This window comes from Jatropha curcas, chromosome 3 (assembly GCF_041381405.1).
Source record: "Jatropha curcas cultivar XTBG-Jc1 chromosome 3, XTBG_Jcur_1.0, whole genome shotgun sequence".
NCBI classification, from domain to species: domain Eukaryota; kingdom Viridiplantae; phylum Streptophyta; class Magnoliopsida; order Malpighiales; family Euphorbiaceae; genus Jatropha; species Jatropha curcas.
Window position 1 is genome coordinate 19,775,150 of NC_143153.1, and position 18,563 is coordinate 19,793,712.

At 28.9% G+C, this 18,563-nt stretch overlaps 1 protein-coding gene across 1 annotated transcript; it reads left to right on the plus strand.

The window, feature by feature from the left end:
- The first annotated feature begins 4,420 nt into the window (after nt 1–4,420).
- On the plus strand, nt 4,421–5,267 carry LOC105640188 (Putative membrane lipoprotein). Its single transcript, XM_012224435.4, has one exon. The coding sequence runs from the start codon at nt 4,677–4,679 to the stop codon at nt 5,187–5,189; it is 513 nt and encodes a 170-aa protein (XP_012079825.1). The 5' UTR covers nt 4,421–4,676; the 3' UTR covers nt 5,190–5,267.
- The last annotated feature ends 13,296 nt before the right edge of the window (nt 5,268–18,563 follow it).

Consider the following 18,563-nt stretch of genomic DNA (forward strand, 5'->3'; position numbering starts at 1 on the left):
TATTGCATGGTTCAATTATGTATATCATGAAATACAGAAAGAAGGTCTCTTTCACGGTTCAATTGAAAATGAAAAAATTTGTGTATGGCTGGCTGCTCGAATGTATTGCAAGGATGATTTGATACGAGTTGCACTAACTAGTACTTTTAGTGTTGGATTAAAATCCATTGTCTACATCATATATCCATATTAAGTTATTAAACAACTGGTTTCAAGTTGTTTTAAAAGCTAATACTTTTTACTGTTACTGTCACAATTTTTACTTGCCAACGAACAAAATAATTATCACGAAATTCATTCACAAACTTAAATCCATTTGTATCAATGAAGTGTCAATGGTCAATGATATAATCAGTTATTACGAAAATAGATCTGATTCTAAAATGATTAATAAGATTATGTGCAGAAATTGTCTTCAAGTTGAAGAATAGATTGCTAAACATTCTATTTTTTTGGGTTTTTTAGAAATTTTTTTTGTTTATTTTTCTGTGCTGTGATTGGACAATTTAAATATTTTAATTAATATTTCCTATAAATTATCCATATTGAGTTATTAAAATTGTTAAACTTTATCTATATATAATAATTATCTCACGGTAGTATTTAAATGCCATTAGAATTGTATTCATCACTGCAAATTCAAGTAATTTATGAACACTGAGTTGAAGGGGGAAGCATTTTATAATTATAAATGGTATATTGCACTTTGCACACGGGAGACCTGAAAGTCAAACCTTCCTGAACTAAGTCAACAGTTTCTACTTCTACCTCCATTTAGAAGAGAAATCTCTGCATTTCTTGATTTTCTGTTCAGATTCTTTGCTTGGCCTGCTTATAGTTGGGAGCTTTATTTTGTTTTCCAAATTGAACTTCTCAACTGTCATCTCTGGATAAGAGGTTAGTTAATATTTCTTTTCTTCGGCTTTTATGTGGTCTTTTCTAAGAATCTGGACCAAAAGATTTCATTTTGATTCTAACCCAATTGTTTAATCTTGATTTTTGTTTTGCAGGAAAGAAAGTTTGGTCTCCAAATGGACTTTGTTGGTCTCTGTCTCTCTCTGATTTGGTTCAGTTGAGTCCAAAGTTTCTATATTTATGATTGACCCAGTTCCTCAATCATGAGATATAATTAGATTTTTGAGTTTTAAGTGATAATTTGATTTGGAAATATCTAAATTTTAATCAATGCTTGGATTATGGCGTGTCTAAAATACTTGCCCTTTGAATTTGCTTAAAAGAAGGAATTGGAATTTCCATTCAAGGGGATTTGGAGATGGACGTAGCAATTCTTAAAATTCCTAAATCTGGTTGAGGGTGTGTCTATACTTTTAATGTTCGTTCAAATTCTATTTATTTTGAATCTTTTCTTTTATTTGAAATTGGAAGAGAAGACAAAATAGTGAGTAAAAACTTGTTAAAGATGTGACCAAATAAATTGTTGGAGTAACATTTATTACTTAATTTACTTTTCAAGAATCACATACTTTAATTTCTCCTATTTATTTCACCATCTATGATAATCATCTTTATACCAATAAGTTTGCACTTTTAAAAAAAAAAAAAAAATTTTTTTTTTTTTTTTTGTTTTTGTAGATTCTTTTTCTCTAATATTAATTTTAGTTATTATGTAAAATTTTGTATTTATTTGGATTTAGTTATTATGTAATTAATTTTTTACTTTTTTTTTGTTGTTTTTAATATAATTGAAATATTTATATGACCTTTTAATTTCTCTATTAGTAATTTTTCAATTTTTAAAGTTCATTTACTATTTTTGTATTTTTATTTTTTTTGTTATTATATATGAATTTTATAATTAAAATATTATTTTAGCTTTTATAGAAAATATGCTCTAACAAATAAAAGAATCTTAATAATTGCAAGCCGTCCCTCCCTCTCTCTCAAAAACCTAAAAACAATCTTTTCTTCTTTTATGGGTGGCCATCGTGAGAATTCACTATGGTCACTCTTTGTCCTTTATATATATATATTTTTAATAATTTTTAAATTTGTGTCTTTTGATATAGATTTAAGTTATTATTGCCCATAGATTGATATTGTTGTTGCCCTTAGATTAGGAGTTTATTCTTAGATATACTCGTTTTGACAATTTCTGATAAAAGAAAGAAATTTAAAGAGCATCAAGTCAAACTTGTAGAAAGACTACAATAGACTTTAATAGAGTAAGTTATTGCCTATGATATATGTATTATACTCTATCAAATTAATCAAATACTTAAAATTAAGATTGTTTTTTTTATTATTATTTATATAAGTGGTTTATTATTAGACTTTCTATATAAAAATATAGAAATATATTGATCTATATTCCATATCCATATATGTTTTCTTCTTAATAAAATTTTCAGTTTGATTTCCTCTTAAAAAAAAAAAAGAAATCTTAATATATTAAGTTTTTTTTTTTTTTTAATTGTACTAACTTCTAGCTTCTTTCTTCCACTTTCATTATATTTTAGTTATTGTACTTTAATTAAAAAATTAAAGGGGTTAGATTTATGATCTTAAGAGGTAAACTTTAACTTAGTTTTGATATTTTACTTTTAATTTTTTTTTTTTGAGTTTTTATGGATAGTAAGTTTTAATAAAATATTATTTATAGTTTTTAAAGTTCATTTTATTTTTCTAATATTTTTTTAGTTATTATGCTTTAATGTTATTAATATTTAAATTTTCAATAGTTTTTAGTTGTTTTGGATAGTAAGCTCTTATAATAAAACAACTCTTAATAATTTAGTTTTACAAAGTTACTCAAACTTTCTATCTTCCACTTTCATTATGTTTTATTTATTATAGTTTAATTAATAATTGAAAGAGTTAGATTTTTTATCTTAAGAAATAAACTTGAACTTTCTATTTTCCCTCCTCATTGGTGTTTTTTTTTCTTATTTCATAACTTTTCATTTATTGATACTATATATGGATCAATATCATTTGCTTTCTTCTTCTTCTTTTTTTTTTTTTTTTTTTTTTTTTTTTTTTTCATATGCATTCTTTTTTTTCCATTTGTTTGTTGGATCAATAGGAAGAACTATTTCTTTGATGAATAGTATCAAATATTTTACATCTATGAATAAGATTCCTTTTAGGGATAAAATGTTCGGGAGTAGGAAGGGCATTAAAGATATTTTACAACTTGATTGAGACAATGATATGAAAGTGTTTTTTACAATATTTTATTTATCCATAGTTATCATACATAGACTTTCCCATCTATGTGAAGCTTTTTTTTTTTTTTTTTTGTTATTTTTAAACATTTTAATATTCCTTTAATATTAATTTAGTTATTACGTCATAAATTTTTTAGTTTTTTGTATGCCATAATTTAATTTGTATGCCAATCAGGGATGGAAATGGTTTCACAAAATGGGTTTGAATAGATTCAATTTGATTTTTAATATGTTTCTTTTGGTTTTGGTCTTCACAGAAAAAGTGCAACAATTAGGTTTTTTCTGACCCTTGTTTGGAATAAATGAATTCTATAAAATTTTATTTAGAAATTCACATTTTTGTATTTGGAATAAAAAAAATTCAATTCTATGTAATTTGACATAATTACACCAAATCCCACAAAAATTGGTGGAATTTTCAAATGAATTCTACAAAACTAAGTAACCCAACTTTTTATGACAAAACTATCCTTCTTATTCTACAAAGTGAAATTTTCAATTATTTTACTTATTTAATTTATTTATTTTATCAACTTTGACCAAAATCATTTAAAAATTTTATCTTTTTTCGAAAAAATTTTTCTTATTATTTTTTATTTTAATATTTTTTAGCACGTTTTTTACCATTAAGGGACAGAAAGATTCAAGTTAAATATATATATTTATCTTCCAATTAAATGCAATAATTTTATTAATATTATTTTTATTTTATATATTTATTTTAATAAAAATATAAAAAAAATTATAAAGCATAACATAAATATAATTTGTATTTATTATTTATTTTTGTGATATTACTATTTTAAAGATATTTTAGAAAACAAAAGCAAATGAATTTCAATTATGAATTTATTTCATATATGATTACATGGAATTCAATTGAATTACATGTTTTAAATTAACATACCAAACATGTTTTGAATTCATTTTATACATAAGTTGAAATCCATTTAAAAATAACTAAAAATTAAACTGAACCGATTGGATAAATCCGTAATTCAATTCAGTTATATGCAACAATTAATTTGGTTGGGTTTTTATCTTAACAATAAAAACTTTTTAGAGGGATTGAATTCTCCCAACTTCTTATTGTAAAAAAAATATAATCAGATTATTAAAAAATTAATTTTAAAATATTAAACAAGCAAACAAAATTGTCATACCTATTTATAAATAAACCTTGCAAATTTAATGATCGTTTGAGAAATATATATCAGACGTGTAACAACGAATCCAACGCACTTTTCTCTCCCTCTCTTGTTCTTGTTGTGCATTTTGTTTCAAGGAAAAATGAAATTTGCATCTTTTACGTAAACAGACTTTGAAAATGTCCATCCTGTGAAAATCCCATTACGCAGACTTCTTTCCAAGCAAAAAAACCATCTCAATGAACGAAAATGGACGATGACAAAGACGATTTCTTAGCGTCACTAATATTTCTTTGATATTATCTTTCTTTATTGTTTTATTTGTTCTTTTCATGCACAAATGCCTGTATCAGATCCCAGTTCTGGGCGTTTATTTATATGGCTCATCTCTTGTTTCTTATTTATCTCTGTTCTTACTGGTGGCACCTTCCTCATTTTGTATCTTGTCCTTCCTCAAAGTTCTGCTACTGCTTGGCTTCCTTTCGCTGGTGTATCCCTAGTTAGTCTACCTTGGTTATTTTGGTGTTTCACTTGTTTATACCGTATTATTTCTCGAGCCCTTGGATTTAGGTTTATTATTGGCGGAGGTGGTGGCGGTGGCAATGGCGGCCTATCTCATCCAAATGCGGCATCCAATGAGCCTAGAAACCTTGAAACTCCGTTGGAGTCCACCGGAGGAGATGGGAAGCGTGTTCAATTTGGTGGGGCAGTGGTTGTGGGAGCGGAGGATGACGATGACGACGATAACGAAAAAATTACAAATGTGAAGAGATCATCATCTAGTCTTTCTAGCAATGATTTATCTATTGCTACACAAGAAAGTGAAATGCCATTGACCTCAGCCATGGCATAATCTGAATTGAAATGCCATGTGTATATTAATCTTTCTAGATTATTTTAATTGACTTTTAATCAAATTCTAATTTCTACCTATTTTAGAACACCATTAATATGCATATACATGTTCAATTTTCTGTAAGATCAAGTATGGGCATTTTATCATCTTTCTTTAATCTTATTTTAGGGTTTGTTTTAGGGTTTGTAGCTGCTCAACTTTATAAATGTTTTTTCACATATTGAACTCTTCATGGATATGGTTTGCTAAATTCAAGTGTGTCTGATCAAATGAATTATTTCTTATGTGTCCCTTTAAATTATTAGGTCATAAAGTAGATCTTAAAGTTTAAATTCGTGTTTTATCTTTTTTAATTTTTCTTTTTTTAATAGATAAATTATATTTTATAGACTTAAACCATTTAGTATATGATAGACCTAGAACCATGTGGAGGGAAGTTGTAGCGAATGATTAGGTACTAGACATGGATTTAGCTAAGAAGTTAACAGTAGAATGGAGACAAAATATTCATATAATGGATCCTATTTAGTTGTTGTTTGTCCTATAGTTTGTTTGATTTATTTATTAATATAGCAAATGATGGTAAAGTTTCTATTTCAAAATTTTACCACAAAAAGTATTTCAAAACTTTTCACTATTTTATATTTTGTTTTCAATTGTGTTGTTGTGAACATATAGCGGATATTGGAACAGATGATTCATCTAGTTTAATTTTATTTTCTTTTTTTGTTTTTGAAGTATTTCTTAGATTTTAGTCTAATTTTCTTAGAGTATGTAGCTACCTATTTAGTACTTTGATTAGATTTAGGTTATTACTTTTGTTACTAATTAGTTTAATATTTATAATTCTATGTGTACTGTTTTAATATTTAATGTTGTTATCAAGTCTGATATTCTTTTGAGAGTGAACATAAATATTTCCTTTTTCAATTTGGACAAAAATAGTATTTTCATCGAGCAAATTACGTGAGAATCACATGACTTGAACATAAATGATGTGTCTGCTTTTCCTTTTAAAATAACACTTTAAATACATGCATTTCATATTGGTTGTATCATTTATGTATTCATGATTTACTTTTTAAAACAAAATTTTCTATTAATTACATATTTACACTTTATTTTGTGTAGTTATTTAAGCATAATACATTTTTTCTGATATGGCAAAACATTTTATCTTTTCTCTTAGCATTTATGCAATCTTAAATTAAGTTTGATATCTTTACTCTCTATTCTAAATTAATACTTGTATCACCAATATTCAAAATGGAAAAATTTAATCACCATTAAAGGATATATATATACACCTCATAAAAGAAAGTGAAGCAATAGTTTTAGAGTAGGAATTTTATTAGGGCTAAAATTATTTTTATATAAGTGCATAGAAAAAAAAAAGTTATATTTATTAATCAAGTTAAATCTACTTGAGCTTAGGTAATTTATACTTAAAATAATTTATACACACTTTTAAGTTTAAAATTTATTTATACATTTTATTAATTTTAGAAATCTTTTTTTTTGTTAAAATATAATCAATTTAATAAAATAAAAACCTGAAGTGCAGTGAACTTTAGCTTATACTAAATACAAAGAATTTATAAGAAAGATATAAAATTTATTTACACCACATGAGATTCAAATAAAACTATTAAATTATATTTTATATTTCATAAAATTTATGAATAATCTATAATAGTGCTTTACATATTTGACCAAGTAAGAAAATGATTATATATCACATTGTAAAGAAATCTTCATAAATTTTAATCAAGTGATTTTACTTCATAAAATGAGAGAAAACTTTTGAATGGAAATTAAGGTAGCCACACAATCAATTTAATTGAAAGCCTAAACCGAATTGAATCAAACTAAATTGAATTTTCAGTTCATTTGGCTCAAATCGAAAAGAGTATAAAAATTGAACCGATTCGATTGGTTTTACATGTACTTTTTAGGTTGATTTTACAGGCAAACTGAAAAAACAATCCAAACCATTTCAACTCGAAGTTTTAGCTGCCTTAAGTTTAGGAATGAGTATAGATTCTCCTTCTTGGGGAGAGCTTAAATCAGAACTCCTAACTAAGTACAACATAGACCATTGGTTTTGGCCATAGGCCCTCATGCTCACCCATTAACTCCAAGCAAGTAGGTATATTGTACAGTTCTTTTGCGTTTGCTATTTATGTTTGATATGATCTTATTTGTAAGGCTGTGCAAAAACTGAACCGACCCGAAAAACCCGATCCGACCTGGCAAAAAATATAGGTTATAATGGATTTTTCGGGTCGAGTCGGGTTAGACAATTTGAGGAATGTATATCTCCTATTCGGATCGGGTGGATCGGTTAAACACCTTGTTTAACCCGACCTGACCCGAAAAATTGAAAAAATTAATTTTTTTAAATTTCTTCACATGACTCACTCTCCTTTATTTTTTCTTTTGCTTGTAAAATTAAAAAATTCCAAATCAAAATTAATTTTTTTGAAGATGACATGTATTTTTTTTTAGCAATTAAAAATATAATTTTTAAATATTCATATTTTTTATTTCTATTATATATGTTAATACTTAATTAGAACTTTGTAATTTGCTATGGTTTGGTTATGATTTGAAGATGGAAAATTATGGTTTGTGTGATTGTGATTATTATGGTTTGATTATGTTATGATTTTTTCATTACAAATGTTTAATGTTGATTATAGTTTGATTATTATTTTATAATTTGATGAACCTGTATTTGTAAGTACAACAACACAAATAAAACATGCAATAGATATGCCTACGTATGTATGAAATGCATTTACTAATGCTTATGTATGTATGCAGAGAGCTACATAGCACCTCCTGCTGGCCGAGCTTGAGGGACTCAGCGTGGCGAGAGTGCTGATCGCAGAGCTGGATGCAGACCGGTCATCGTTGAAGAGACCGAGGAATACGGTAGTGATGGCTCGGAGGAGACGGCTTCCAACATGTCTTGAGTTGGCTGCCCCAATTTATTTCTATTATTTTCTTCTTTTCGTCTTCTTTTGTTTTCTGTATTTGGACCCAATTTGGGAATATTCTTATAAAGAAACGGTTATATTTTATTTATAAAAGGCAAATTCCAATTCCTTTACATGTCCTTGAGTGATGTTGGTGTATTTTTGCTTTATAGTTGATATTTATATTGTTTATTGAGCCTGAAGGTTGAACAGTAGCAGATCAACACATTTTCCACTTGTCTACTAACCAGTGGCGTGCGCCAGTAGTGCTGCAGTGGTAGCCACCTGTCAAATGGTCCTTTTATTCCTTGCTATAAAAGCCCATAAGACACCTACACGCTTCAAAAGGTCATTTCTCTCATTCCATACGAAGTCTTTACTTAAAAACTTCCCCGAACTCTTTATTTCTTCTCCATTGTTCATGGATCGGTCCTTGATACTTGCATTTGAAGCACTGTTCTGCAATTTTAGCCCTGAGGAATGGGATTTGCTTTCACTGTTCAAACTCAATGTGCTAAGCTATTATCGAGCATTCGGGTTCAACCCGAATTGTTGCAATGGTTGATTAACCACTTTGATTCTTCGGACAATTTATTTCGCTACAATGACTTCGAGATTTGTCCATTATTCGAGGAATTTAGCATTATTTTTGGGAGAATACCCGTGGTTGAAGAAGTGTGACATCCTAGAAGCAACAAAAGCCTTATGCCCTAAATGTTATGCAAATTAAGTAAAAATTAAGTAAATAAGTAATAAAGATATATTTTACAGGTATGTGACCTATTAAAACCATAAATGACTATTGAAATGCAAGAAAATGAAATTTGCAAGACATTAAAGTGATGGGTATGGAAAATTCTAAAACATCAAAGGTATGATAACATGAATGCACAAAAAATCTCCTAAGGAAATTAAGTTGGAAGGCACCAAAGGATTTAAATAATATTTTTAATCAAGTAGCAATTTTATTTTTTTAGCATTTTAGTCAAATAGCTATTGTAAATTTTTTACTCTCAATATACTCTTATGATTTTAGATTTTTAGTAATATAAATGATTTATGATATTATAAAATAAAAAATAGAAATTTTATATGAAACAATAAATCACGAGTATAAATAATGAGTACAACAACGTGCAATACATATCTAGAAGAACTAGTATAGATAAATGAAGAAATAACTTTTATTTCTAGTAAACATAATTTTTTTTTATTTCAAAAAGAAGTCATAATTATCTAGTAATTTAAATAATTTATAGAAGAGTTTTATGTTATTTTAAAATAAAATTGAGGAAAAATTTCTATAGGGAGATATAGTTTCTTTTTTAAACTAATTATCTTCCTATAGTAATAAACTTGAGGGAAAATTATAATAGGGAGATATAGTAATAACTATCTTAAAATAATTATCTTGTTATATTTTATTTTAAAATATAATTTTTGAAAAATCCAGTTATATATGCATAGGTAAGAGTAAAATCGTTATTATGTGGTGTTTTTCGCATCAAATGGAACTCCTCAATCACTAGTAATAAATGATTAAGAACTTGAACATGCAAAGAGAAAAAAAGAGAACATAAGTTATAAGAAGGATGGAAAAAAACATACACATGAAAAATGAAATAGAAATAGTCTACATGTATCCAATTTATGGTGGTATTATTTTAAACTAAAATACATATATTTTCAATTGTGATAGCCTAGTAATGCTCTGTGATATTCTATTATTAGAGAAATTAAGAGCCGAAAGAACTGATAGTGGCGCACACATGATACTAATGTTGTGTAACTTTAGGGAGGACATTTCTTTAGCACTAAGCAATTTATTAAACGAGTAAGCAATAAGAAAAATTATAATCTAGTGAAAACAATTAAAATAAGATAATACAGTAAAGGAACATGTATCACCACTACAAAAATACGCAAAATTATGATCGATATTTGGGACAGCCATTGTTTGATCACAAAATCACGACGCATTAACGACCAATTGTGACAACATTAGAACTTAGATTAATAGAATACTCAGTGACGGAAGTGCGATCGATCTATGACCGAATTAGCGACCATTTTGCGACGGATTGTATTTCGGTCGTTAATTCTCGCGTTGTCATTTACCGAGAGTTTTGTTTTCCTTGTGCGACCGAGTAGCAAAGTAATGGCAACCAATTTGGCAACAGATTAGCGACCGAATGTGAGGCAGTCGCTGTTGTTCACAGCATAATTAACCGCGAGAATTTGGTGTCCTATTGAGACCGAATAGCGAGGAGTTTGCGACCGATATTTTGCGACCAATTTGTGTGGTCACAAATCGATAGCAAAAATGGCGTTTACAAAATGACATCGCCTCAATTAATATTATAACCGATTTAAGAAATATTGCTACCGATGGGTCGGTCCCAAAATTTTAGGGCTTTATAAGCCCCTAGTCGCCTTGGTCGCGCTCAGATCTCCCTCCCCCTCTTTTTTTTCCCTCTTTTTCTCCTTCTCCCTCTCCTACTACGTCTACGTCTGTTGTCTGTAGCCAGCTGGCGTGGGATCATTGGAGGTTGCGCCATTGCTAGAGAAGTCGCCGCTAACAAGTAGTTCTTCTTCCTTCTTCTTTCTTAGCTTTCTTTCTTTGTTTCTTATTTTTACACAACTTTTTTTTTTTTCATTTTGTGTAATGTTTACTATTTTATTTTAATTTGTTTATTGGCTTAATTATTTACACAGTTTCTTTTTTTTTTTTTGATTATATTAGTTTGTGATTATATTGGTTGATTGGCTTGATTAGTATTGTGGTTATGTTGTGAAATTTTTGAATTATTTTTAGTAATTTTTGTGTTATACTAATCAAACTAATGAAATACTAATCAAACTAGGTAGTATTGAATGTAAATAAAAATTTGATTAGTAGTATAATTTGAATCAATAGTAAAAGAAAAGAAATGAAAATAGGGATGATAAGTGAATATATAGTCAATTGAAATATTTTATTAAATCTAATTTGCGATGATGTATTCAAATTTATTTTTTTGAAATTACTTTATGTGGATTTGTATTTTCATTTGAGTGGAAATCACATGAATGATGAGTTTGAGTTGGAGGCCTAGTAGTGGTCATTTTGACTTTAGAGAATGTTGGGATGATATAGAAGTGTTTATGTGAGTGTGTTTTGGCTTGAGATTTGATTATGTTCTGCCGAAATGCTGGCGAAAGTTTTTTAAAAACTGAATATGAGGAATCGTACACTTACTGATATTATAATAAGTTTACATATATATAGTTAACCTTAGTTAGAAATAACCTTAGTAAGTTTACATATACATAGTTACCCTTAGTATAGAAATAACCTTAGGACTAATGCAATTACATAATTTGCCCTTTATAAACAGAGTATTCATTACGTAAAAAATGCGGACCAACCCAAGATTGAATGTACAGAGGTACGAGGTCAATGGGATATTAACAAAAGAATTCTTGCAAGGATTAGAATCGTTTATATAGTTTGCAGTTCATAAAAGAGACTTTTATTGGAAAGAGTTTCAGGTACGATTTAGTTCAAGTTATATCTTTATTCAATGTAATTAATAATCTGAATCTATAGGCCTTCACTTACTCTTTTTGTGGAAATATTATTTTTCATTTTTGCAGAAGCATTTCGTATGGGAAGAGGCTATTACGGCTATGCTAAAAGTGGCCTGGGAGAAATCGTGCGCTCTACAGTACGTTGACTTCACTTATAGGATGCGAAAAATCGGTAAGAAGCAACAGTGCGTGTCTTAGGGGATATGAGAGAGCTTGCAGAAGGCTTGGGAGGATCCCGCATTCAAGAGAAAGTGTGAGATATTTGCACAAAACAGGCATAATGAGACTGGCTGTGACGGAGCAGGACCTTCTCGACACACAGGCGAATCAATATCTGCTACAGAGACATCTCAATTATTGGTGAGTCAATTAGTTACAGTTACAAAATTGATGTTTAATGAAATGACACCATATTAATATATCATGCATAAAAAATTAATTACAGGCTGAAAAATATGGTGGTAAGCCCACACCGATGGAGGTGTTCACTTACACTCAAACAAAGGACCACGATGGAAATACGTTTATTGACAGACGTGCATTGGCTGTCAATGTAAGTAACAATGAAGAATTTTTACATTTACTTTCTAGTCTTCTCTTACGCGTACAAGTTCAATATTTCAAAGCTTGCAACTGCATTGATTAATTAATTTGTTGTTTTCAGGAGAACTACAGTACAGCTCGCGAGCGTGTTGTTTCTTCTCAGGCTGGATCTGAAGCTGAGCCCAGAATTGATGAGTTAGCACTTTATTTGGAGGCCGTAGTGATGCATCCCACATCGCCCGCGGAGTACATCCTGGGCTAGTGTATAAGGCTGGGTTTAGCCCTTCCTCTACGAGCTAGCTTTCGGGACGAAGTTAGGGGTCCAGTCCCTTATCATTTGGTATCAGAGCTCTGGCTTCGTAGGGTCAGTGTCTCATGGGGTTTATCAGAACGCCGACTGAGGCAGTCGGGTCTTATGGGGGTGGGGATGATGCGTCCCATATCGCCCGCGAAGTACATCATAGGCTAGTGTATAAGGCAGGGTTTAGTCCTTCCTCTACGAGCTAGCTTTTGGGGCGAAGTTAGGGTCCAGTCCCTTATCACATAGGGGGCGAAAAGAAGAGAAAAGTATATGGCATCGAGTCTTAGGCATCACAGTCTTACTGTGGCTCAGCGTCTGACACTCCTGCAACCTCCTCACGACCACAGCCCAACCACAGTGCTAAGGAGATTAGTGCATTACAGGCTCGTGTTGATGCGCAGGAGAGACAGTTTGCAGAGCTTATAGCGCATGTGATGCAGATGTCTGGTCAGCATGATGCTGGTACTTCTTCCTGTGATCCTCTGCCTGCTACAGATCCACATGTTTTTACAGCTCTGCATCAGCCACTATCGTCTCCTCTTGATCTCGATACTACAGACAATACCTTGGTCACTCCTGCCAACACTACGACACATCCAGTAGATACTCCTGCTGACACTACGACATTGGATCGTGTAGAGGACCGACATCATAGATTTGATTTCGGACCATTTTAGCTTTTCATGATTTTTCCATATTTTGTATAATACATTACATTCACAATTTCATTCTTACATTTTTATTGTGTTGTGATGTTGATGATGATCCTTGTGATTGTGATGTATATATATGTCGATTTTTGATAGGTGGAAAAAATTATAGTTTTTAATATTATTAAATTATTTTTTTCGATAATTATATTTTGCGACTGATTGGCAATCGAACTGCAATCAAATTATAACCATTAAATTTAAATTTACGATAGATCACCAACCAATCACTTTTAACTTTTGCGACCGAGACTTCATAATTGCGACCAACAAATTTGCGACAAGCTTTCAACAAGAAAACACGACAGAATTTAGCTATCGATTTGTATTATATTGCAACCGAATAGTCAGTTGCTAATTCATTCAGTCGCAAAAAAATTTGTGACGAGCACTTTTGCGACCGATATACTGATGTCGCAAATCGATCGCTAAATGAAATTAGCAACCAATTTCTTAATCGGTTGCAATTTAACGATTTTTTTGTAGTGCACCAATATATTTAATATCTAATGGTAAACTCACAGTCATTTAGCTTGCCTCAGGTTGGCAAATTATAAATGTAAATGCAATTTCCAAGAATTTATTTATTCTTAGGTTCCTTACATTGTTCTTCATTGTGATTTTCTTAGAAAATGAAGGAATAGCTATTTACATATTAACAATAATAGAGCAAAACTGAGAATAACTCATCGAAAAAAAACATCATCTTGCAAAAAATGCGAAAGTAACTTATAAAAAATGATTATCTTGCTATAAAGTTGACAAATTATAAATATAAATCAAATAGAAAGAAAGGGAAGAGATGGTAGGAAGTTTATAGACACTTATTGAATGACAAAATGATACTTGTGTGTTCATATATATTGAGATCTAAATGTATCTGCTTGTATATTGACACGGAATCAAAAATAGGAAGAAGATAAATATCAACAATGAGTTTTACTTGCATGGCTCACTCAGTGTCTCGCAGTTTAAAGAGATATGTCTGTAAATTTCCATAATCAAGGTTCTAGAATTATATACATAAAAGATATAATTATATACATAATTTAAAAAATTAGGAAGATAAAGAGTTCAATAACCATATATTGGCTAATTAGGTAGAAGACAAAAGAGAAAGGAAGTACCTTCTAATAAAGGTTGACCACTGTGAAATGCTTAAGCAAATGCAGTTGATATGGTGACGAGAAATGCTCAAGGTTCTTCCAGACTGAGGAACATTGTGAAAGAATGCAAGTACATGATTGAGCGAAATTGGAGAGTGAAGCTTCTCAAAGTCTATCGTGAAGCAAATGCAGCATTGATTGCTTGGTTAATGTGGCAGTAGGAGGTCCTGTTGCTGTTAGACTTGTGGATAACCCCTCTTCAAGAGTTAGGCAATTTTTGGATGCTGACCTTGTTGGGGTCATTTGGCTTAGAGCTACTTAATATGGTTAACTCCCTCATTTTTCAAAAAAAAAAAAGACAAAGTTGACCATCTGACAATATGGGTATCGGTACCTCGTAAAAAGAAAAATTAAAACAAACATAAGACAACATAAGATACATGTTATATGTGCAAACAAGAAAGAACAGGTTGATCATATGTAAGAAATTTAAGAAAAAAAATGTAACAAAGAGAATTAAAAGAAAATAGAATCACCACTAACAGATATGTTTAGATTGCTCTTTCAATCCTTCGCCTCCATATTGATCATAGATTGCTTTTTTTCAAGAATCACTTAGAATCTGCATAAGATCACCTATAAGATAAAATCATACTACAAAATACAAAGAATCACTACAAAAAACAAAGATACCATAGAAGTTACAAAAAATCAAAAATTGAATAACAAAACACAATCGTAATGTCAAGAATCAAATTTTCACAAATAAAAGGTAGCATATAGAAACAAATATATATTTAAAAACATAAGAAATAAAAATAGAAGCTTTTGGTCTCAGAGGCTTGATAAAAACGAAAAGCAAAATCAATAAAGGAATGATGAAAGAAAAATAAGGAAAACTTATGATAAATTAAGAATGTAAATCAAGCATTGCAATAAGAATGTAACCAATTCTATACAAATTCTTGAAACCACCAAACCAAATAGATGTAATTGTATTGTGTTAGTTGACGAATAAAATTATCAGCTTTTCAAATGATATCTTAATTCACTTAAATATGCAAGAAACATATATTCAAAACAAAATAAGCAAAATACTCATTAGGAATTGAAAATGAGAATTAAATTTTAATCAGTAACCATACTTGTAAAATGCAACCATACCACAAAACGCATTGAACACGGGAAGCATATATTGAATTTGAAAACATTCTCATACCTAGAGAAAAAAGAAAGTCAATGAGTTAAATTGATTATTAGGAACCATGCTTGTAATAAGGCAATAATAAATAACAATTAAGAAATCTATAAAATTAAGTAAAAGAAGAAGCATAGATTGAATTACAATCAGGTTTAAATATATAATAAAGAGAAATAAATAAATAATTTGAAAAATAAGCTTGATTTTCAAATCTTTCTCTCTTGTAACGAAAGCTTTTGTTTAACAAAAATAATTAGAAGCTCAGGGGCTTTACATGCAGGAATAGATTTGAAACGAAAAGATAAAAATGAAAAGAAAAAGAAGGAAGATAATTAGAAATAAATTAAGGAAAATAAAAAGCATATTTTTTTTTACCTTTGGTTTTAACTAGAAGCTCAGACTTTACATTCAAGGAAAGAAAAAAAAAAAGATAGTGGTTGAAATTTGATTTGGAGGACATCGTTAATAAGAGCATATATTATATGTTTTAATCTCATGAGGCTTAGTATTTTATTTTAACTTTATCCTAATTTTGGATTATTATTGTTTATTTATCAATTATGTTAGTTGAAGTGAGTTTTGTGAATAAATGCTTTAATTAAGGAATTTCCAGCATTTTTATAATTCTGTCATTTGTTGTGTAATTTAGAATTTTCTAGAGTTGTAGATATTTAAATCTCGTGCTACATGAGCTATTGGAAAGCTAAGACAAGGGCTATAAGTAATGAGAAGGGATTAAAACCTAGTTCAACCCTTAAGAAGTTCAAAAATAGTTATAAATCCAGAACGTAAGTTCAAGTTTAGACTTGGAGCTGAACGACCAGTTTTTCTATTTAATTCATATCTAGAGTACTAGATGATCCGATGGAATTCTAAAACCCATATCTACAACTTTAATGAGGTTTAAAGATGAAATAATAATGTTTTGGGAGTTAAAATTAGCAGTGAAATTGAATTACAGAGTCAGAGTTGGACTGAATTACAAGTTAGAATCAATTATAATTTTTAGTCTATATCTTGGGTTGTAGACCTCGAATTTAGACAAGATTAGACTCGTTAAAAAACTGTGACGAAGAGCCACACTTTTTCTGAAGAGGTTAGAGGTTGAATTAATAAAAAAAGATATTAAAAAACAATCCTAAATTCAATAGAAGAAATATGTCTAGTCAATTCAAATATTTTACAATTTAGGGATAGTTATTTTCTTATTATCATTTTTGTGAGAGTCTTTTTTTATTTAAGTATTGATCATGCTATTAAGTTGGAGCTTGTTTTCTTTTAATTATTAGTATTTTTTTTTTTTTCTTTCCTGAAATCAAAGAAAAGTATGAGAGGCTAAGGATTGGAATTCAGCTCAAGGAATTCCAGTTTATATACAAAATTTAGACTAGGTTTAACCTTACTTAATCTTTTTTAATTGATTATCTTACTATTTCTTGTATCATTTATATCCAATCACTTGAGTAGTTAACCAAGGAGGCTTATTACTTAATTACTCATCTGATTACATTTGCCAATTAATTATTTGCAATCCGTAATTGTTGTGATGACTTGATGTTTGTGGCAATTAGATTTCTTTGATTACAATTTCAGTTTTCAAATGTAATAATCTAAGGAAACAATAGTGCGAATTAAACATTTTATGTTTCATAAAATATTGTTCATCTTAACTGCTTCCTGTTAAGATTATTAATTTTTGATTAGAGTTTCTTAATACCAAGTTAATAATTAATTAATATCAATTAAAGTGTTGGACTTGAATCGATCATTTTAGAGTAGTTTAGGAATTTATCATTCTTTTTAGTAAATCTTAGTTAAGTATTCAATTGAAGATAAAAATTTATTGTCAATAATCTAAAGTGCATAAAATTGTGAATATTCCTTGAGCTGGATACAGTTTTTTATTAAACAGTTTTCAACTTTAATTTGAGTTTTCGACAATTCTAAATTTAATCTTTTAATTCATTTATTAATTATCAACTCCCTTTAATGCTTATAATTATTATATTATACAAACTTTAGTGAGTAAATTCAGTATTTAGGTTTCCACCTGATTTATTATTGTGCTATAAATTTATTAAACTGATTAAATTAATTTGGTAAGTTTAGTAAATATATTTTGGTGGATTTGATCGAATGGGCAAATAATCAACAAACGAAAAATTACTAATAGATAAAAAATAATAAAAAAATAAAGAAAATTGAACCTAGCTAATTACCTGAAATGAGGAGCAACTCTTGCAAAAATGAGCACGAAAAGATAAATTTTAATTAGAAACTCGGAGGCTTTACATGCAGAGAAAGAAAAAGAGAGTGACTGCCAAAAAATTGAAATAATCACATACTAAAAATTACTACCAAAATTGAAATAATCACGTTTAATATAGAGTATTCAAATATTTACACACACGTAGTAATTTCACTTTTCATATCTATTCTAAACCTATATATAACTGCTTGTATCACTTTCATTTCTAGGAGATGGTGCCATTGAGAGTACAGAGTTCTAATGATAGAACGGAAAATAAAAATAAAAATTAAAAAATTTTAAAACGTAATTATCCATATAGAAATAAATAAAATTTAAAAATTAATTTTTAAAAAATATGCATCTAATCAAATTGTGAAAAAAATAAAAAGAGATTTCAAAAATTTCTTAAAAAAATTCTTAGAAAAGATGAGTATTTTGTTTGGTTTAATTTGATTTGATTTTTTAAAAAATTAATTTGATTTTAAAATTTAATAGAAAAATGTTTTACCGTTAACTTTACTTTCAAAACCTAAAAGTCAAACTAATTTAATTCAAAAAATAAATTAAATTGAAAATCAAACAGAATATAATTAATTTGATTCCACAATAATTCAATTTAATTTAATTTAATTTCTTTTTATATAAAATTTAATTTAAATTAATTTGATTGGATTTTTGAACTAAATCCATCCATCTAATCGGGGACCC

Excerpts from the sequence above, each read along its gene's own strand:
- LOC105640188 (XM_012224435.4), top strand. The coding sequence starts at position 4,677 with ATGCCTGTATCAGATCCCAGTTCTGGGCGTTTATTTATATGGCTCATC.